This window comes from Bubalus kerabau, chromosome X, assembly GCF_029407905.1.
Source record: "Bubalus kerabau isolate K-KA32 ecotype Philippines breed swamp buffalo chromosome X, PCC_UOA_SB_1v2, whole genome shotgun sequence".
NCBI classification, from domain to species: domain Eukaryota; kingdom Metazoa; phylum Chordata; class Mammalia; order Artiodactyla; family Bovidae; genus Bubalus; species Bubalus kerabau.
The window spans coordinates 112,449,372-112,472,986 of NC_073647.1; the positions used below are offsets into that span (position 1 = coordinate 112,449,372).

Below are 23,615 nucleotides of genomic sequence, written 5' to 3' on the forward strand. Positions count from 1 at the left end.
CACAGAAGGTTGGGTCTGGGGCTTTGGTCTTATTTGGGGTCTTTCTAAAACAGCTTTTGTTTGGGACACAGAAGAAAGGGTCATGCGTGCTGCAGGAGACCCACTGGTCTTGCCTTGTATTCCCAGAAGAGTTAGAATGGAGGAATGTCAGTGGGATCTGCTAAAGTATAATTTTCAAAAAGCTAGAAACATGACTCAGAAAATATATAGTGAGTGTATATCATTAATGAGGGAACAAGCAGCATTACAAATCTGGTTCCAGAAGCATTAGAGGAACAGATAATTATATAGTCAGGAAAGGAAAGGAATGCTGAAATAAGTTTGCAGTGTTAAATCCAGAAATGGTTACTGCCCTATAGAGCAATAAAACTGTAATCGTTGTGATTACCTTTTTTTTGGAACACACATAATTTGCATCTCTACTGGGCAAAAAAACATTTGTGCCTTGTCAACATTAAGGCACAGAATCTGGACCTTGATCAATAGTAAATAGTCAAATAGTATACTATGTAATGGAACAGTATTTATACTCAATTAAACAGAATAGAGAGCCCAGAAGTAAACCCTCATACCTACGTTCAATGTCTTCAACAAGGAGACAAGACTACACAATGGAGAAAAGACAGTCTCTTCAGCAAGTGGTGCTGGGAAAGCTGGACAGCTATATGTTAAAAAATGAAATTAGAATACTCCCTCACACCACACACAAAAGTAAACTCAAAATGGCTTAAAGACTTAGATATAAGGCATGATACCATACAACTGCTAGATGAGAAGATAGGCAAAAAATTCTCTGACATAAGTCATGCCATTGTTTTCTTAGGTCAGTCTCCGAAGGCAATAAAAGTAAAAGCAAAAATAAACAAATGGGACCTAATCAAACTTATAAGCTTTTGTACCACAAAGGAAACCACAAACAAAAATGAAAAGCCACAATGTGAACTGGAAGGAAATATCTGCAAATGATGGGACAAAGGCTTAATACCCAAAATATGAAAATAGCTCATAAAATCAATAACAAAACAACAAGCAATCCCATCAAGAAATGGGCAGAAGACCTCAATAGACATTTCTCCAAAGAAAATATACCAATAGGCACATAGGCCAATAGGCACATGAAAAGATGCTCAGCATCGCTAATTATTAGAGAAATGCAAATAAAAACTACAATGAGGCATCACCACATACTGGCCAGAGTGACCGTCATTAAAAATTCTACAAGGGTTCTGCTGACCACTGCCAAAGACAGACCTTCTAATCATCTGTTGCAATCCAAGGAGGCCTGTCCACATGGCAGGCAATACCAAGGTTCCACTGAGTCAGAGATCTCCACTGTGTTCTTGCACACTGGCTTTTGGAACTCAAGTAAAGGCCCTTTCATTTTGGGTGAAATCCCTCTTGGTAGATTAGACCTAGGCTGGTCTTTAGGGAGAGATCAAGAGCTGAGCTTTTGGAGTGGGAGCACTGAATCCAAGACCCTAGACTACCAGAGAACTAACACGAGGGAGTATCAAATAGTGAGAACTCACACAAAGGAAACCGCTTGAATACAAGACCAAGCATTACTCAACCAGCAGTAGCACCCTGTGCAGGATGCCTCATCTAAATAACAAACAAAACAAAAATACAAACCCAATCATCAGCAGACAGGATTACCACCTCACTCAGCCTTGTCCATCACAGGAAAAAAAAATACAAACAAAAATTCAGCACCAATATCACCCTATATGAAGCTTACACAAACCACTGGACAAACTTTAGGAGGACAGACACAAAAAGGAAGAAAGAATTCAAAGAAAAGGAGAAAGAAAGGAGACCTCAAACACAATAAGTTAAAAAAAAATAATGAAAAGACAGAGAAATAGTACACAATGAAGGAACAAACTAGAAACACAGAAGTCCAAATAAATGAAGAGGAAATAGGCAAATTACCTGAAAAATAATTCAGAATAATGGTAGTAAAGATGATCAAAAACCTTGAAAACAGAATGGAGAAAATGCAAGAATCAATTAATAAAGACCTAGAAGAATTAAAGAATAAACACACAGAGACATACAACACTACTACTGAAATTAAAAATAGAAGAAATTAATAGCAGAATATCTGAAGCAGAAAAGCGAATCAGTGAGCTCAAAGACAAAATGGTGGAGATAACCTCTGAAAAGCAGAATAAAGTTAAAAAGAATGAAAAGAACTGAGGATAGTCTCAGAGATTTCTGGGACAATATCAAATGCACCAAATTTGAATTATAAGGATCCCAGAAGAAGAAAGGGTATGCGAAAATTTTTGAAGAGATTATAGTTGAAAATTTCCCCAACATAGAAAAGAAAATAGTCAATCAAATCTAAGAGGCACAAAGAGTCCCATACAGGATAAACCCAAGGAGATATATGCCAAGACGCATACTAATCAAACTGACAAAGACTAAACACAGAGAAAGAATATTAAATGCAGCAAGGAAGAAGCAACAAGTAACATACAAGGGAAACCCCATATGCTTAATAGCTGGTCTTTCAAGTGAAACTCTGCAGGCCAGAAGGGAATGGCAGGATATATTTAAAGTATTGAAACAGAAAAATATATACCAAGATTATAGTACCCAGCAAGAATCTCATTCAAAATTGATGGAGAGGCTCCAGGCTGCAGCACCAGTGGGCGTGGCTGGGAAGAGCTGATCTTCTCCCTCCCAGGCAGATCTCCCTCATTACAGGCATATTCTTTACCAGTTGAGCCACCAGGGAAGCCCAAGAATACTGGATTGGTTAGCCTATCCCTTTTCCGGCAGATCTTCCTGACCCAGGAATCGAACCAGGGTCTCCAGCATTTCAGGCGGATTTTTCCAGCTGAGCTACCAAGGAAGCCCCAAAGGTTGGATTATATAGTCTCTATTGCTCTATTTTCAAGTTCAGTAATCTTCCCTTTGTCATCTCCATTGTGCTATGGATCCCATCCAGGGGCAGTCCTAAGATGGCAGAGGAATAGGATGGGAAGATCACTTTCTCCCTGACAAAATCATCAAAAGATCATATGAACCCAGAGCAAATTCCACAAAACCACTTCTGAATGCTGGCAAAGGACAACAGGCACCCAGAAAGGCAGCCCATTCTCTTCAAAAGGAGATGTTTTATCATCAGTGCTGTATGGATGGAGAAGTCCAGCGGCTACTCTAAGAATAAGACTGAAAGCCAGAGCCAGGAAGCTTAAATCCAAAACTTGAGAACACCAGAAAACTCCTGACTCCAGGGAATATCAATCAACAAGAGCTAATCCAAAAGCCTCATACTTACACTGGAACCAGGCTACACCCAAGAGCCAACAAGTTTCAGAGCAAGACATACCAAGCTAATTCTCCAAGAGTCCAGGAACATAACACTCAACATTAAAATACAGGCAGCTAAAAGACACACCAAACCCATAGACATAAAAACTCACTAGTGGACACTTCACTGCACTCCATAGAGAATAGATTCAGCTCCACCAACCAGAACATCAATGCAGGCTCCCCTAACCAGGAAAACTTGGCAAGCCACTCATCCAACCCCACTTACAGGAAGCAACCTCCACAAGAGGAACCACAGATTTCCAGCATACAGAAAGGCCACCCCAAACACAGCAATCTAAACAAGATGAAAAGACAGAGAAATATTCATCAGGTAAAGAAACATGACAAATGCCCAACAAACGAAACAAAAGAGGAGGAGATAGGGAGTCTACCTGAAAAAGAATTCAGAATAATGATAGTAAAAATGATCCAAAATCTTCAAAACAAAATGCAGTTACAGATAAATAGCCTGGAAACAAGGATTTAGAAGATGCAAGAAATGTTTAATAAGGACCTAGAAGAAATAAAAGAGTCAATAAATAATGAATAACACAATAAACTGAAATCAAAAGCACTCTGCAAGGAACCAACAGTAGAATAAATGAGGCAGAAGATAGGATAAGTGAGGTGGAAGATAGAATGCTGGAAATAAAGGAAGCACAGAGGAAAAAAGAATCAAAAGAAATGAAGACAACCTCAGAGATTTCTGGGACAATGTTAAACGTCCCAAAATTCGAATCATAGGAGTCCCAGGAGAAGACAAAAAGAAAGGCCATGAGAAAATACTTGAGGAGATAATAGTTGAAAACTTCCCTAGAATGGAGAAGCAAGAAGCCACCCAAGCCCAAGAAACCCAGAGAGTCCCAAACAGGATAAACCCAGGGCAAAACACCCTAAGAAACTTATTAATAAAATTTAAAAAGATGAAACACAAAAAGCAACTATTAAAAGCAGCAAGGGAAAAGAAACAAATAACACACCAGAGGATTCCCATAAGGATAACAGCTGATCTTTCAATAGAAACTCTTCAGGCTAGAAGGGAATGGCAGGACATACTTAAAGTGATGAAAGAGGAAAACCTACAACCCAGATTACTGTATCCAGCAAGGATCTCATTCAAATATGAAGGAGAAATCAAAAGCTTTACAGAAAAGCAAAAGCTGAGAAAACTCAGCACCACCAAACCAGCTCTTCAACAAATGCTAAAGGATCTTCTCTAGACAGGAAACACAGGAAAGGTGTATAAACTCGAACCCTAAACAACAAAGTAAATGGCAATGGGATCATACTTATCAATAATTACCTTAAATGTAAATGGGTTGAATGCCCCAACCAAAAGACAAGGACTGGCTGAATGGATACAAAAACAAGACCCCTATATATGCTGTCTACAAGAGATTGACCTCAAACCTAGGGACACATACAGACTGAAAGAAGGGCTGGGAAAAGATGTTTCACACAAATGGAGACCAAAAGAAAGCAGGAGTAGCAATACTCATATCAGATAAAATAGACTTTGAAATAAAGGCTGTGAAAAGAGACAAAGAAAGACACTACATGATGATCAAAGGATCACTCTAAGAAGATATAACAATTATGAATATATATGCACCCAAAATAGGAGCACTGCAATATGTAAGGCAAATGCTAACAAATATGAAAGGGGAAAATAACATTAACACAATAGTAGTGGAAGACTTTAATACCCCACTCACACATACGGATAGATCAACTAAACAGAAAATTAGCAAGGAAACACAAACTGTAAATGATACAATGAACCACTTAGACCTAATTGATATCTATAGGAAATTTCAGCCCAAAAACAATGGATTTCAACTTTTTTTCGTGTGCAAACGCAACATTCTTCAGGATAGATCACATCCTGGGCCATAAATCTAGTCTTCATAAATTGAAAAAAAAAAAAAAATCATTTCCAGCCTCTTCTGATCACAATGTGGTAAGATTAGATGTCAACTACAGGGAAAAAAAAAAAAACTATTTACAAACATATGGAGGCTAAACAACATGCTTCTGAATAACCAACAAATCACAGAAGAAATTAAAAAAATAAATCAAAATATGCATAGAAATGAATGAAAACACGACAATCCAAAACCTATGGGATTCAGTAAAAGCAGTGCTAAGGGGAAGATTCATAACAATTCATAGCAATACAAGCTTACCTCAAGGAACAAGATAAAAATCATGTAAATAACCTAACTCTACACCTAAATCAAGTAGAAAAAGAAGAAATGAAGAACCCCAGGGTTACTAGAAGGAAAGAAATAATAAAAATGAGGGCAGAAATAAATGAAAAAGAAATAAAGGAGACCATAGCAAAAATCAGCAAAGGTAAAAGCTGGTTCTTTAAGAAGATAAATAAAATTGACAAACCATTAGCCAGACTCATCAAGAAAAAAAAAGGAAAAAGAATCAAAGCAACAAAATTAGAAATAAAAATGGAGAAATCACAACAGCAGCATAGAAATGCAACAGATCATAAGAGACTACTATCAGCAACTATATGCCAATAAAATGGACAATTTAGAAGAAATGGACAAATTCTTAGAAAAGTATAACTTTCCAAAACTGAACCAGAAAGAAATAGAAAATTTTAACAGAGACATCACAAGCATGGAAATTAAAACTGTAACTAGAAATCTTCCAACAAACAAAAGCCCAGGACCAGATGGCTTCACAGCTGAATTCTACCAAAAATTGAGAGAAGAGCTAACACCTATCCAACTCAAAGTCTTCCAGAAAATTGCAGAGAAAGGTAAACTTCCAAACTCATTCTATGAGGCCACCATCACCCTAATACCAAAACCAGACAAAGATACCACAAAAAAAGAAAACTACAGGCCAATATCACTGATGAACATAGATGCAAAAATCCTTAACAAAAGTCTAGCAAACAGTATCCAACAACATATGAAAAAGATCATACATCATGACCAAATGGGTTTCATCCCAGGGATGCAAGGATTCTTCAATATTCACAAATCAATCAAAGTGATACACCACATTAACAAATTGAATGAATAAAAACCATATGATTATCTCAATAAATGCAGAGAAAGCCTTTGGCACAATTCAATATCCATTTATGATAAAAGGAAAAAAACCTTCCAGAAAGCAGGAATAGAAGGAACATACCTCAACATAATAAAAGCCATATATGATAAATCCACAGCAAACATTATCCTCAATGGTGAAAAGTTAAAAGCATTTCCCCTAAAGTCAGAAACAAGATAAGGGCACTCACTCTCAGCACTACTATTCAACATAGTTTTGGAAGTTTTAGCCACAGGAATCAGAGAAGAAAAAGAAATAAAAGGAATCCAGACTGGAAAAGAAGAAGTAAAACTCTCACTCTTTGCAGATGACATGATCCTCTATATAGAAACCCCTAAAGACTCCACCAGAGAATTACTAGAGCTAATTAATGAATATAGTAAAGGTGCAGGATGTAAAATCAACACACATAAATCCCTTGCATTCCTATATACTAACAAAGAGATAACACAAAAAAATTAAGGAAACAATTCCATTCGTCATTGCAACGAAAAGAATAAAATACCTAGGAATAAATCTACCTAAAGAAAAAAAAAAGACCTATATATAGAAAACTATAAACACTGCTGAAATAAATCAAAGAGGACACTAATAGATGGAGAAATATACCATGTTCATAGATTGAAAGAATCAATATAGTGAAAATGAGTATACTACCCAAAGCAATCTATAGATTCAGTGGAATCTCTGTCAAGCTACCAACGATATTTTTCAGAGAACTAGAACAAGCAATTTCACAATTTGTATGGAAATACAAAAAACCTCAAATGGCCAAAGCAATCTTGACAGACAAGAATGGAACTGGAGGAATCAACTTGTCGGACTTCAGACTATCCTACAAATCTGCAGTCATCAAGACAGTATGGTACTGGCACAAAGACAGAAATATAGATCAATGAAACAAAATAGAAAGCCCAGAGATAAATCCACACACCTATGGACAACTTATCTTCAACAAAGGAGGCAAGAATACAAAATGGAGAAATGGCAATCTCTTTAACAAGTGGTGCTGGGAAAAGTGGTCAACCACTTGTAAAAGAATGAAAATAGAACACTTTCTAACACCATATACAAAAATAAACTCAAAACGGATTAAAGATCTAAATGTAAGACCAGAAACTATAAAACTCCTAGAGGAAAACATAGGCAAAACACTCTCTGACATAAGCCACAGCAGGATCCTCTATGACCAACCTCCCAGAGTAATGGAAATAAAAGCAAAAATATACAAATGAGACCTAATTAAACTTAAAAACTTTTGCACAATGAAGGAAAATATATGCAAGGTGAAAAGACAGCCTTCAGAATAGCAAATGAAGCAACTGACAAATTAATCTCAAAAAAAATACAAGAAACTCCTGAAGCTCAATTCCACAAAAATACATGATCCAATCAAAAATGGGCCAAAGAACTAAATAGACATTTCTCCAAAGAAGACATACAGATGGCAAACAACACATGAAAAGATGCTCAACATCACTCATTATTAGAGAAATGCAAATCAAAACCTCAATGAGGTACCATCTCAGGCTAGACAGAACGGCTGCTATCAAAAAGTCTACAAAAAATAAATACTGGAGAGGGTGTGGAGAAAAGGGAACCCTCTTACACTATTGATGGGAATGCAAACTAGTACAGCCACTATGAAGAACAGTGTGGAGATTCCTTAAAAAACTAGAAGTAGAACTGCCATACTACCCAGCAATCCCACTGCTGGGAATACACATTGGGGGAAATGAGAATTAAAAGAGGCACGTGTTCCCCAATGTTCATCACAGCACTGTTTGCAACAGTCGGGACATGGAAGCAACCTGGCTGGAAGTTCACTGGCTGCTGCTGCTGCTGCTAAGACACATCAGTTGTGTCCGAATCTGTGTGACCCCATAGACAGCAGCCCACCAGGACTCCTTGTCCATCACCAACTCCCGGAGTTCACCCAAACTCATGTCCATCAAGTCAGTGATGACATCCAGCCATCTTATCTTCTGTTGTCCCCTTCTCCTCTTGCCCCTAATCCCTCCCAGAATCAGAGTCTTCCAATGAGTCACCTCTTTCCATGAGGTGGCCAAAGTATTGGAGTTTCAGCTTTACCATCAGTCCTTCCAAAGAACACCCAGGACTGATCTCCTTTAGAAGGAACTGGTTGGATCTCCTTGTGGTCCAAGGGACTCTTAAGAATCTTCTCCAACACCACAGTTCAGAAGCATCAATTCCTCAGTGCTCAGGTTTCTTCACAGTCCAACTCTCACATCCATACATGACCACTGGAAAAACCATAGCCTTGACCAGATGGACCTTGATTGGCAAAGTAATATCTCAGCTTTTCAATATGCTATCTAGGTTGGTCATAACATTCCTTCCGAAGAGTAAGCATCTTTTAATTTCATGGCTGCAATCACCATCTGCACTGATTTTGGAGCCCCCCAAAATAAAGTCTGACATGGTTTCCATTGTTTCTCCATCTATTTCCCATGAAGTGATGGGACCAGATTCCATGATGTTAGTTTTCTGAAAATTGAGTTTTAAGCCAACTTTTTCACTTTCCTCTTTCACTTTCATCAAGAGGCTTTTTAGTTCCTCTTCACTTTCTGCCATAAGGGTGGTGACATCTGCATACCTGAGGTCATTGATCTTTCTCCTGGCAATCTTGATTCCAGCTTGTGCTTCTTCCACCCCAGCGTTTCTCATGATGTACTCTGCATAGAAGTTAAATAAGCAGGGTGACAATATACAGCCTTGACATATTCTTTTTCCTATTTGGAACCAGTGTGTTGTTCCATGTCCAGTTCTAACTGTTGCTTCCTGACCTGATACAGGTTTCTCAAGAGGCAGGTCAGCTGGTCTGGTATTCCCATGTCTTTCAGAACTCTCCACAGTTTATTGTGATCCACACAATCAAACCTTTGGCATAGTCAATAAAGCAGAAATAGATGTTTTTCTGGAACTCTGTTCCTTTTTCCATAATCCAGCGGATGTTGGCAATTTGATCTCTGATTCTTCTGTTTTTCTTAAACCAGCTTGAACATTCGGAAGTTAACAGTTCATGAATTGCTGAAGCCTGGCTTGGAGAATTTTGAGCATTACTTTACTAGCGTGTGAGATGAGTGCAATTGTGCGGTAGTTTGAGCATTCTTTGGCATTGCCTTTCTTTGGGACTGGAATTAAAACTGACCTTTTCCAGTCCTGTGACCACTGCTGAGTTCTCCAAATTTGCTGGCATATTGAGTGCAGCACTTTCACAGCATCATATTCCAAGATTTGAAATAGCTCAACTGGAATTCCATCACCTCCACTAGCTTTGTTCGTAGTGATGCTTTCTAATGCCCACTTGACATCACATTCCAGGATGTCTGGCTCTAGGTGAGTGATCACACCATCGTGATTATCTGGGTTGTGAAGCTCTTTTTTGTACTGTTCTTCTGTGTATTCTTGCCACTTCTTCTTAATATCTTCTGCTTCTGTTAGGTTCATACTATTTCTGTCCTTTACCGATCCTATCTTTGCATGAAATATTCCCTTAGTGTCTCTTATTTTCTTGAAGAGATCTCTAGTCTTTCCCATTCTGTTGTTTTCCTCTATTTCTTTGCATTGATCGCTGAGGAAGGCTTTCTTATCTCTTCTTGCTATTCTTTGGAACTCTGCATTCAGATGCTTATATCTCTCCTTTTCTCCTTTGCTTTTCACTGCTCTTCTTTTCACAGCTATTTTTAAGGCCTCCCCAGACAGCCATTTTGCTTTTTTGCATTTCTTTTCCCTGTGGATGGTCTTGATCTCTGTCTCCTGTACAATATCACGAACCTCTGCATAGTTCATCAGGCACTCTGTCTATCAGATCTAGTCCCTTAAATCTATTTCTCACTTCCACTGTATAATCATAAGGGATTTGATTTAGGTCATACCTGAATGGTCTAGTGGTTTTCCCTACTTTCTTCAATTTCAGTCTGAATTTGGCAATAAGGAGCTCATGATCTGAGCCACAGTCAGCTCCCAGTCTTATTTTTGCTGACTGTATAGAGCTTCTCCATCTTGGCTACAAAGAATATAATCAGTCTGACTTCAGTGTTGACCATCTGGTGATTTACATGTGTAAAGTCTTCTTTTGTGTTGTTGGAAGAGGGTGTTTGCTATGACCAGTGCATTCTCTTGGCAAAACTCTATTAGCCTTTGCCCTGCTTCATTCCGTATTCCAAGGCCAAATTGGCCTATTACTCCAGGTGTTTCATAACTTCCTACTTTTGCATTCCAGTCTGCTATAATGAAAAGGACATCTTTTTTGGGTGTTAGTTCTAAAAGGTCTTGTAGGTCTTCATAGAGCCGTTCAACTTCAGCTTCTTCAGTGTTACTGGTTGGAGCATAAACTTCGATTACTGTGATATTGAATGGTTTGCCTTGGAAACAAACAGAGATCATTCTGTCGTTTTTGAGATTGCATCCAAGTACTGCATTTCAGACTCTTTTGTTGACCACGGTGGCTACTCCATTTCTTCTAAGGGATTCCTGCCTGCAGTAGTAGATATAATGGTCATCTGAGTTAAATTCACCCATTCAAGTCCATTTTAGTTTGCTGATTCCTAGAATGTCGACGTTCATTCTTTCCATCTCCTGTTTGACTACTTCCAGTTTGCCTTGATTCATTGACCTAACATTTCAGGTTCCTATGCAATATTGCTCTTTACAGCATCAGACCTTACTTCTATCACCAAATACATCCACAACAGGGTACTGTTTTTGCTTTGGCTCCATCCCTTCATTCTTTCTGGAGTTATTTCTCCACTGATCTCCAGTAGCATATTGGGCACCTACCGACCTGGGGAGTTCCTCTTTCAGTATCCTATCATTTTGCCTTTTCATACTGTTCATGGGGTTGTCAGGCAAGTATACTGAAGTGCTTTGCCATTCCCTTCTCCAGTGACCACATTCTTTCAGACCTCTCCACCATGACCCTCCCATCTTGGGTGGCCCCACACGGCATGGCTTAGTTTCACTGAGTTAGACAAGGCTGTGGTCCGTGTGACCAGATTGACTAGTTTTCTGTGATTATAATTTAGTGTCTGCCCTCTGATGCCTCTTTCAACACCTACTGTCTTACTTGGGTTCCTCTTACCTTGAACATGGGATATCTCTTCACGGCTGCTCCAGCAAAGCACAGCTGCTGCTCCTTATCTTGGATGAAGGGTATCTCCTGACACCCGCCCCTCCTGACCTTGAACGTGGAGTAGGTCCTCTCAGCCCTCCTGCACCCGTGCAGCGACTGCTTGCCTTTGCTATAGCCATCTGGGGCGGCAGCAGTTCCAACTTGGTCTCCATCAGGCAGCCGGGGGCTTAGGGCTCCACAACCCCGGCCCCCTCACCTATGCTACCTCCTTAGGGGGTTGCGATCCCGGGGCTGGGGGCTCGGGGGAGGCTCAGTTGAAGGAGCACGGTGGTGGAGAGCAAGACGCCAGCTCACCAGTAATGGAATATTACTCAGCTATTAAAAAATAATGCATTTGAATCAATTCTAATGAGTTGGATGAAACTGGAGCCTATTATACATAGTGAGTGAAGTCGCCCAGTCATATCAGACTCTTTGTGACCCCATGGACTGTAGCCTACCAGGCTCCTCTGTCCATGGGATTTTCCAGACAAGAATACTTAAGTGGGTTGCCGTTTCCTTCTCCAGGGGGGTCTTCCAAGCCCAGGGATCGAACCCAGGTCTCCTGCATTGTTGGCAGATGCTTTTACCATCTGAGCCACCAGGGAAGTCTGACATATATAGTGAAGTAAGTCTGAAAGAAAAACACCAATACAGTATATTAATGCATATATATGGAATTTAGAAAGATGGTAATGATGACCCTATATGCAAGACAGCAAAAGAGACTCAGATGTAAAGAACAGTATTTTGGACTCTGTGGGAGAAGGCGAGGGTGGGATGATTTGAGAGAATAGCACTGAAACATGTATATTATCATATGTGAAATTGATATCCAGTCCAGGTTCGATGCATGAGACAGGGTGCTCAGGGCTGGTGCACTGGGATGAGCCTGAGGGATGGGATGGGGAGAGAAGTGGGAGGGAGCTTAGGATGGGGAACAAATATACACCCATGGCTGATTCATGTCAATGTATGGCAAAAACCACTACAATGTTTTAAAATAATTATCCTCCAATTAAAATTAATTAATTAATTTTTTAAATTGATGGAGAAATAAAAAAGTTTTCAGACAAGCAAAAGTTATGAGAATTCAGTACCACCAAACCAGGTTTACAAGAAATGTTAAAGGGAATTATATAGCCAAGAAATACACGGGAAGTAGAAACATCTACAAAATCGACCCCAAACAATTAAGAAAATGGCAATGGGAACATATATATCAATAATTACTTCAAATGTAAATAGATTAAATTCTTTAACCAAAGACACAGACTGACTGAATGGATTAAAAAAAAAAAACAAAAAAAAAAAAAAACAAGACCCATATATATACTGTCTACAAAAAACCCACTTGAGACCTAAAGACACATATAGAATGAAAGTGAGATGATGGGAAAATATATTTTATGCAAATGGGAAGCAAAAGAAAGCTGGAATAGCAATCCTCATATCAGACAAAATAGACCTCAAAATAAAGATTACAAGAATTAAGGAAAAACACTACATAATGATCAAGGGATCAATCCAAAAGGAAGACAAAACAATTGTAAATATCTATGCATCCAAACCTAGAAGGCGATGGCACCCCATTCCAGTACTGTTGCCTGGAAAATCCATGGACAGAGGAGCCTGGTAGGCTGCAGTCCATGGGGTCGCAAAGAATTGGACACGACTGAGTGACTTCACTTTCACTTTTCATTTTCATGCATTGAAGAAGGAAATGGCAACCCACTCCAGTGTTCTTTGCCTGGAGAATCCCAGGGATGGGGGAGCCTGGTGGGCTGCCATCTATGGGGTTGCACAGAGTCTGACACGACTGAAACAACTTAGCAACAGCAGCAGCAGCATGCATCCAAAATAGGAGCACCCCAATACATAAAAAATTAAACACTAACAGACATAAAAGAAATTTACAGTGACACAATAATAGTAGGAGACTTTAACACCCCAATCACACCAATGGGCAGATCATGAAAAAAGAAAATTAATAAGGAAGCTCAAGTCTTATATGATACATTAAATGAGATAGATCTCATTGATATCTTCAGGACATTCCATCCAAATGCAAAAGAATACTACTTCTCAAGTGCACATGGAACATTCCCCAGGATAGACCACATCTTGAGTCACAAATCAAGCCTCAGTAAATAAGAAAATTGAAATCATATCAAGCATCTTCTCTGACCACAATGCTATGAGAGTGGATATCAATTACAAGAAAAAAAAAAAAAAACTGTAAGAAACACAAACACATGGAGATTAAACAATACATTTCTAAATAACCAACAGTTTACTGAAGAAATCAAAAGGGAAATCAAAAAATTTTCTAGAAGCAAATGACAATGCAAACACACAATTCAAAACCCATGGGATGAAGCAAAAGAAGTTCTAAGAGTAAAGTTTATAGCAATACAATCCTACCTCAAGAAACAAACAAACAAAAAACAAAACAAAACAAAAAAACATTGAATAGACAACGTAACTTTACATCTAAAACAACTGGAAAAAGAAGAAAAAAAATTATTAGAAGGAAAGAAATCATAAAGATCCAAGCAGAAATAAATGAAAAAGAAATGAAAAGCAATAATAAGGATTAATAAAACTAAAAGCTGGTTCTTTGAAAAGAAAAACAAAATTGACAAGCCTTTAGCCAGATTCATCAAGAAAAAAGAGAAAATAATCAAATCAACAAAATTAGAATTGAAAAAGCAGAAGTTACAACAAACCATGCAGAAATACAAAGAATTATAACAGACTAACTACTATGAACAACTATATGGCAATAAAATGGATAACCTGGGAGAAATGCACAGATTCTTACAAAAGTTCAATCTTCCAAGCCTGAACCAGAAAGAAATAGAAATTATGAGTAACCCAATTACAAGCACTGAAAATGAAGCTGTGATAAAAAAAAAAAAATCTCCCAGAAAACGAAAGCTCAGGACCAGATGGCTTCACAAGAGACTTCTATCAAACATTTAGAGAAGAGCTAATGCCTATCTTTCTAAAGGTCTTTCAAAAAATTGCAGAGGAAGGAACACTTCCGAACTAATTGTATGAGGCCATCATCAACCTGATACCAAAACCAGACAAAGATCCCACAGAAAGAGAAAACTACAGGCCAATATCACTGATGAACATAGATGCAAAAATCCTCAACAAAATTTTAGCAAACAGAATTCAGCAGCACATCAAAATTTCAAACACCATGATCAAGTTGGGTTTATTCCTGGAATGCAAGGATTCTTCAATATATGTAATCAAACAGTGTGATATACTATATTAACAAATTGAAAGATAAAAACCATATGATAATCTCAATAGATGAATAAAAAGCCTTTGACAAAATTCAGCACCCATTTGTTATTAAAACTCCTCAAAAGCTGGGCATAGAAGGAACCTACCTCAACACAGTAAAGGCCATTTATGATAAGCCTACAGCAAACATTATTCTCAATGGTGAATAACTGAAAGCATTCCCCCTAAGATCAGGGACAAGACAAGAGTGTCCACTCCAACATTATTGGTCAACATAGTTCTGGAAGACCTAGCTACAGCAATCAGAGAAGAAAAAGAAATAAAAGGAATCCAGATCAGAAAAGAAGAAATAAAGCTCTCACTGTATGCAGATGACATGATACTGTACATAGAAACCCTAAAGATAATATCAGAAAATTACTAGAGCTAATCACTGAATTTAGCAAAGTTGCAGGATATGAAATCAATACACAGAAATCACTTGCATTTCTATATACTAACAATGGAAAATCAGAAAGAGAAACTAAGGAATCAATCCCATTCACCATTGCAACAAAAAGAGTTAAATATCTAGGAATAAACTTATCTAAGGAGACAAAAAAACTGTATGCAGAAAATTATAAGACACTAACTAAAGAAATCAAAGATGACATAAACAGAGAGATATTCCATTTTCCTGGGTAGGAAGAATCAATATTGTGAAAATGACTATACGACCAAATGCAATCTACAGATTCAGTGTTTCCCCTCTCAAATGACCAATAGCATTTTTCACAGAACTAGAACAAAATATTTCACAATTCATATGGAAACACAAAAGACCCTGAATAGCCAAATTAGTCTTAAGAAAGAAGAATGGAGCTGGGGGAATCAACCTTCCTGACTTCAGATTATACTACAAAGATATGGTCATCAAGACAGTATGCTACTGGCACAAAAACAGAAATATAGACCAATGGAATAAGATTGAAAGCCCAGAAATAAACCCATGCACCTATGGGTACCTTATTTTTGACAAAGGAGGCAAGAAAACACAATGGGGCAAAAATACCCCTTCAATAAATGGTGCTTGGAAAACTGGACAGCTACATGTAAAAGAATGATACAGGATGCTTGGGGCTGGTGTACTGGGATGACCCAGAGGGATGGTGTGGGGAGGGAGGTGGGAGGGGTGTTCAGGATTGGGAACATGTGTACACCTGTGGCAGATTCATGTTGATGTGTGGCAGAACCAATACAATATTGCAAAGTAATTAGCCTCCAATTAAAATAAATAAATTTAAATTAAAAAAAGAAGAACACTTCCTAACACCATACACAAAGATAAACTCAAAATGGATTAAAGACTTAAATGTAAGACAAGAAACTATAAAACTCCTAGAGGAAAATATAGGCAGAACACTCGATAACATAAATCAAGGCAAGATCCTCTATGAACCACCTCCTCAGTTCAGTTCAGTTCAGTCGCTCAGTCGTTTTTGACTCTTTGTGACCCCATGAATTGCAACATGCCAGGACACCCTGTCCATCACCAACACCCAGAGAACACCCAAACCCATGTCCATTGTGTCGGTGATGCCATCAAACCATCTCATCCTCTGTCATCCCCTTCTCCTCCTACCCTCAATCTTTCTCAGCATCAGGGTCTTTCCAAATGAGTCAGCTCTCCGCATCAGGTGGCCAAAGTGTTAGGGTTTCAGCTTCAACATCAGTCCCTCCAATGAACACCCAGGACTGATCTCCTTTAGGATGGGCTGGTTGGATCTCCTTGCAGTCCAAGGGTCTCTCAAGAGTCTTCTCCAACACCATAGTTCAAAAGCATCAATTACTCAACGCTCAGTTTTCTTTATAGCCCAACTCTCACATCCAGGTATGACTACTGGAAAAACCATAGCCTTTACTAGACGGACCTTTGTTGGCAAAGTAATGTCTCTGCTTTTTAATATGCTGTCTAGATTGATCATAACTTTCCTTCCAAGGAACAAGCATCTTTTAATTTCATGGTTGCAATCACCATCTGAACTGATTTTGGAGCCCACAAAAATAAAGTCAGCCACTGTTTCCCCATCTATTTCCCATGACGTGATGGGAAAGGATGCCATGATCTTAGTTTTCTGAATATTGAGCTTTAGGCCAACTTTTTCACTCTCCTCTTTCATTTCATCAAGAGGCTCTTTAGTTCTTCTTCAATTTCTGCCATAAGGGTGGTGTCATCTGCATATCTGAGCTTATTGATGTTTCTTCTGGCAATCTTGATTCCAGCTTGTGCTTCCTCCATCCCAGCGTTTCTCATGATATACTCTGCATATAAGTTAAATAAGCAGGGTGACAATATACAGCCTTGACATACTCTTTTTCCTATTTGGAACCAGTCTGTTGTTCCATGTCCAGTTCTAACTGTTGCTTCCTGACCTGCATACAGGTTTCTCAAGAGGTTCTATTACTCTAAAAACCACCTCTTAGAGTAACAGAAAGAAAAAATAAAAGTAAACAAGTGATACCTGATTAAACTTAAAATCTTTTCACAGCAAAGAAAACTATAAGCAAGGTGAAAAGACAGACCTCAGAATCGGAGAAAATAATAGCAAATGAAGCAACTGAAAAAATATTAATTTCCAAAATATACAAGCAGCTCATAGAACTGAATGCCAGAAAAAACAAACAACCCAATCAAAAAGTGAGCAAAAAACCTAAATAGGCATTTCTCCAAGGAAGACATACCAATGGCTAACAAACACATGAAATAATGCTCAACATTGCTCATTATTAGAGAAATGCAAATCGAAACTACAATGAGATATCACCTCACACCGGTCAGAATAGTCATCATCAAAAAGTCTACAAACAATAAATGCTGGAGAGTGTGTGGAGAAAAGGGAACGCTCTTGCACTGCTGGTGGGAATGTAAATTGGTACAGGCACTATGGAAGACGGTATGGAGATTCCTTTAAAAACTAGGAATAAAACCACCATATGACCCAGCAATCCCACTCCTAGGCATATGCCCTGATGAAACCAAATTGAAAAAGACACATGTATACCATTGTTCACTGCAGCACTATTTGCAGTAGCTAGAACATGGAAGCAACCTAGATGTCCATCAATAGATGAATGGATAAATAAGTTGTAGTACATGTACACAATACCCAGCCATAAAAATGAACACATTTGAGTCAGTTCTGATGAGGTGGATGAACCTAGAACCTATTATACAGAGTGAAGTGTGTCAGAAAGAGAAAGATAAATTCTGTGTTCTAACATATATATATAGAATCTAGAAAAAATGGCACTGAAGAATTTATTTTTAGGGCAAAAATGGAAAAACAAACATCGAGAATAGACTTATGGACTTGGGGAGAGGGGAGAAGAGAGAGAGATGTGTGGAAAGAGTTACCTGGAAACTTACATTACCATATGTAAAATAGATAGCCAACGAGAATTTGCTCTGTGGCTCAGGAAACTCAAACAGGGGCTCTGTATCAGTCTAGAGCTGTGGGATGGGGTGGGAGATGGGAGGGAGGTTCAAAAGGGAGGGGGTATATGTATACCTATGGCTGATGCATGTTGAGGTTTGACAGAAAACAAAGTTCTGTAAAGCAAGTATCCTTCAATAAAAAAAATAAATTAAAAAAAAACGTCTACAGATAGCAAATGCTCAAGAGTGTGTGGAGAAAAGGGAACCCTCCTGAAATATTGGTGGGAATGTAAATTGGCACAGCCTTTATGTAGAACAGTATGGAAATTCCTTTAAAAACTAAAATTTGTGTTACCATATTATCCTGCAATATGACTCCTGGGCATATATCCAGAGAAAACTCTAATTTGAAAAGATGCATGCACTACAATGTTAATGACAGCACTATTTGCAATAGCTAAGACATGAAAGCAACCCAGATGTCCATCGACAGATGAATAGATAAAGAAGATGTGGTACATGTATACAGTGGAATACTATCAGCCAGAAGTAATGCTACTTGGACTTCAAGGAGACCAAACCAGTCAATCATAAAGGAAATCAGTCCTGAATATTCATTAGAAGGACTGATGCTGAAGCTAAAATTCCAATCCTTCGGCCACCTGATACAAAGAACTGACTCATTGGAAAAGACCCTGATGCTGGGAAAGATTCAAGGCAGGAAGAAAAGGGGGGCGACAGAGGATGAAATGGTTGGATGGTATCACTGACTCGATGGACATGAGTTTGAGCAAGCTCCAGGAGTTGGTGATGGACAGGGAAGCCTGGCATGCTGCAGTCCATGGGGTCGCAAAGAGTTGGACATGACTGAGCAACTGAACTGAACTTAATGCTACTTGCAGCCACATGGATGGACCTAGAGATTAACATACTAAGTGAAGTCAGACAAAGACAAATACCATATGATATCACTTATATGTGGAATCTAAAATATGATAACAAATGAACTTACTTTCAAAACAGAAACAGACACGTAGACATAGAAAACAAAATCATGGTTACCAAAGTGGAAAGGGGATGGGGCAGGGATAAATTAAGAGTTTGGGATTAGCAGACACAAACTACTGTATATAAAATAGGTAAACAGCAAAGTCCTTCTGCATAGCACAGGGAACTGTATCCAATATCCTGTAATAAACCATAATGGAAAATAACATGAAACACATACACACACACACACACACACACATATACACACACACACACATACATATATATATATATATGCATATACACATATACATATACATATATATATAAATTTGTTGTATACCAAAAATTAACACAACATTACAAATCAGCTATACTTCATTAAAAAAAAAAAAAAAAAGTAGCAAATCATCAAACGGAGCAAGCGTCAGCAAACCAGAAACCACAAGCCAAGTGTGACCTGTTTCCTGTCTTTGTAAATAAAATTTTATTGGCCCCAACACATGCCTGTTTGTTTATGTACTGTCTATATTTTCCTTTATGTGAAACAGTTAGAGCTGAGTAGTTGCAATTAAAATCATATGACTTGAAAAGAAGGTCTAAAATATTTATTATCTTGGCCTTTACAACAAAAAAAGTTTACTGATACCTGTCCTCAGTTCAGTTCAGTTTAGTTCAGTCGCTCAGTCCTGTCCAACTCTTTGCAACCCCATGAATTGCAGCCTTCCAGGCCTCCCTGTCCATCACCAACTCCCAGAGTTCACTCAGACTCACGTCCATCGAGTCACTGATGCCATCCAGCCATCTCATGCTCTGTCGTCCACTTCTCCTCCTGCCCCCAATCCCTCCCAGCATCAGAGTCTTTTCCAATGAGTCAACTCTTCGCATGAGGTGGTCAAAGTACTGGAGTTTCAGCTTTAGCATCATTCCTTCCAAAGAAATCCCAGGGCTGATCTCCTTCAGAATGGACTGGTTGGATCTCCTTGCAGTCCAAGGGACTCTCAAGAGTCTTCTCCAACACCACAGTTCAAAAGCATCAATTCTTCAGTGCTCAGCTTTCTTCACAGTCCAACTCTCACATCCATACATGACCACTGGAAAAACAATAGCCTTGACTGGGCGGACCTTTGTTGGCAAAGTAATGTCTCTGCTTTTGAATATGCTATCTAGGGTGGTCATAACTTTCCTTCCAAGGAGTAAGCGTCTTTTAATTTCATGGCTGCAGTCACCATCTGCACTGATTTTGGAGCCCCCCAAAAATAAAGTCTGACCCTGTTTCCACTGTTTCCCCATCTACTTCCCATGAAGTGATGGGACCAGATGCCATGATCTTCGTTTTCTGAATGTTGAGTTGTAAGCCAACTTTTTCACTCTCCTCTTTCACCTTCATCAAGAGGCTTTTTAGTTCCTCTTCACTTTCTGCCATAAGGGTGGTGTCATCTGCATATCTGAGGTTGTTGATATTTCTCCCGGCAATCTTGATTCCAGCTTGTGCTTCTTCAGTCCAGCATTTCTCATGATATACTCTGCATATAAGTTAAATAAGTAGGGTGACAATATACAGCCTTGACGTACTCTTTTTCCTATTTGTAACAAGTCTGTTGTTCTATGTCCAGTTCTAACTGTTGCTATTAAATAATCTTTGAGTGGGCCTGATAGACCATGTTCCAGTATAATGCTTAATGCCTATGCAATTCACATTTTGCCTTATTGCCAAGTTTTGGATATTCTTCCTAAATACCCCTCTTTGAATCTCACTCCCTTATATCCATTACATCCCTTACATCCAGCACAGATCTCCCTACTTGGGTCTCACTCATTGATTTCTGCTCCTTCCTAACAGGAAATCGTAACTGCTTTTGGAGCCCCTGGAGATCAGAAGGATGAACCATGGCCCGGAAGAATCCGACCACTAACTTTCTTTGTCTGTGTCTCCCACCAGGCCTGCCTGTCATGTCATCAGCAAATTCACCGGAATGCACCTATATGCCCTCTGTGCAAAGCCAAGAGTCGGTCCAGGAATCCCAAAAAGCCAAAACGGAAGCAGGATGAATGAAGAGAGGGAGAACACTTAGAGCTCTGCAGCTCATGACCCCTCCCCTTGACCAGAGTGAATGATGTCTCCATGTGAAAGAACCCTTCCCCACTTCTATTTAATGTGATAGAAGCACAACCCCCCTCTCACTTTGCTTTTATTTCTTTGTGTTGTCAGAGTTTCTGGTTTAGGAAGAGATGTTGTTCAGGTGCTAATGACAGTTGTGTCTGAAGGTCCCTTCTCTCTCAGCCACATTTTAACCCCTGCCCTTGTTAGGAAACAAGGGAAGGGCAGAAATCCCAGATGTGATTCTCTGTCTCTTGCTTCTGAGGCCTAGTGCCTAAGGCCTGAGGGCTAAGTAGTCCCATATCTTGTTTCAGGTGAAGGTTCCAGTGTTCCCCCTCCCTGTACTTTTACCTTAGGCTCTGAAGGGACAACATTCTTTTTTCTGGACTTTCCAGTAGGTTTGGTGCATATATCTCCCCCACTCCCACCCTCATCTCATCCTCAAGGCCCAGAGGTGGCTTGGACAAGCTCTCCTTTTTGTATTAATTTGGGAGGCCTAGCTGTTTTATTAGAGTTTACCACTCCATTACCCCCTACCCTGACAGTTTCCCAAATATACTAAAGTTCTCAGGTACCAGGTTATGTGTCTGAGGACCCTGAAATCTGTAGACTTTTCTCCAATAATAACCCTAGCTTTTGAAAATTAGTAGTAGATGTTCCCCACAGTGAAATCAAGGAGCCAGACCTACTCTGCAAGTCCTGCCTAATTCATTTCCTAAGTCTGAGGGCTCTGCTACTGGGGCTGTGTTAGGCTGGAGAGATTCCAGGATGATATTTGTGTTAATTTTTGTTCAAAACCATTACTCTAACACTTTACTCCAATGGTGTATCTTAGAGTTCAGAGTAATGGGTTGTGATTCAAGTGAATGCCAGTCACCTTACCATGCAGGTAAGTGAGACCTCTACTTCAGTCATCTCTCCCTCTCTTGGGTCGGCTTTCTTCTCTAAGGCAGCCTCAGCTCAGGTCAGCTTTTGGCGACTCCCTTTCCGGTGAATTGTGCAGGTGACTTTCCCTCTGAGAAGAAAAGAGTCCAGTTTCCACTAAGCCCTACAGCTCTTCCTCTCAAACTTAAGGGATGGGATGGGGACTGATGAAAAAATGTTGGCTTCAGGTATCAGGCCCTGGCTGGGGAGGGGAGGATATTTTTCCTTCCTTTCTTAACTGTATTTTTAAGTTACCACAGTGTCTGTGTGTTCATAATATATAGAAGGTTCCTCTGCTCTTTGAAAGTAAGAGCATTATGTCTGTACAAATTCTTTTAAATAAACATTTGTTCATTGGAATAAATGCTGACTCAGTGCTTACTAGTGCCAGGTAATAGAAAAGATGCAATGCCATTTCCCCTTCTGTGTAGCTCTTCTTCACTCTTTTTTATTCTACACTATAAGTAAGAAAACCAGGAACATCACTGCATAATAATTTACCCTATTTTGATAATAATTTCCATTTATTCAGTGCCTACTCTGTGTCAGGTCTCTATATAAGATGCTTTGTATAAATGATTGTATTTGATTTTCAAAACATTTTAAGCTAAGTATTCTTATTGCCTTTTTCCAAAAATGTAAACTGAAGCTCAGAGAAGTAACTTGTACAGAGTTAAACAGACAGCTAGTAAGAGAAATTTCAGGATTTGAACTCAGATTTGTCTGGTTCCATAGTGCATTTTTTCCCCTACTTTTTCTCCATGGTCATTTTTTAAAGCTTTTCTCCATTTTGGGATGGCTTTATCACAGGAGTAGTTGAAATAATTCTGAACTAGAAGTCAGAGACTACAAATTCAATGACTGATGCAGGAGTATAAAGGCCTGGTCCTCTATGGGGATATAATAGTGAACACCTCTGAAGGGCCATCCCAGCTTCAGAGCTCCCCATGGGTGGACTGTGGTTTCCATTAAGACTGAGTTGGTAGCTCAGCTGGTAAAGAATCCACCTGCAATGCAGGAGACCTGGGTTTAATCCCTCGGTTGGGAAGATCCCCTGGAGGAGGGCATGGCAACCCACTCCAGTATTCTTGACAGGAGAATCCCCATGGACAGAGGAGCCTGGCAGGCTACAGTCAATAGGGTGGCAAAGAGTCAGACATGACTAAGCAACTAAGCACACACACAGTAGTTCAGTAGCTCCTTCTGTCAAACCCTGCCTCCTTCTTTTCCCTTGTCTTCTACAAGTGTTGATCCCATGGGCACCCTAGTTAATATTCTGTACATTAAACGTCCTAGTTCTTTCCAGAAACCCAACAGTTGACATAAATTTCTCTGGTTTCAGTGTTGTCATCTGGAAAAATGGAAAAAATAATAGTACCTATTTCTGG

General features: G+C 39.2%; 1 protein-coding gene across 3 annotated transcripts in view; it reads left to right on the forward strand.

Moving 5' to 3' along the window:
- The window catches only part of ZC4H2 (zinc finger C4H2-type containing), a 75,939-nt gene extending 53,348 nt beyond the window's left edge, over window positions 1-22,591 (forward strand). For 2 of the 3 annotated variants that reach the window (XM_055563238.1, XM_055563242.1), the window contains one exon: window positions 21,145-22,591. In XM_055563238.1, coding sequence (XP_055419213.1) covers window positions 21,145-21,258 — 114 coding nt within the window. In that variant the 3' untranslated portion in view covers window positions 21,259-22,591. Of the gene's footprint in view, window positions 1-823; window positions 8,016-21,144 lie in introns of those variants that run through there. The other variant, XM_055563241.1, reaches the window with a different exon arrangement.
- The last annotated feature ends 1,024 nt before the right edge of the window (window positions 22,592-23,615 follow it).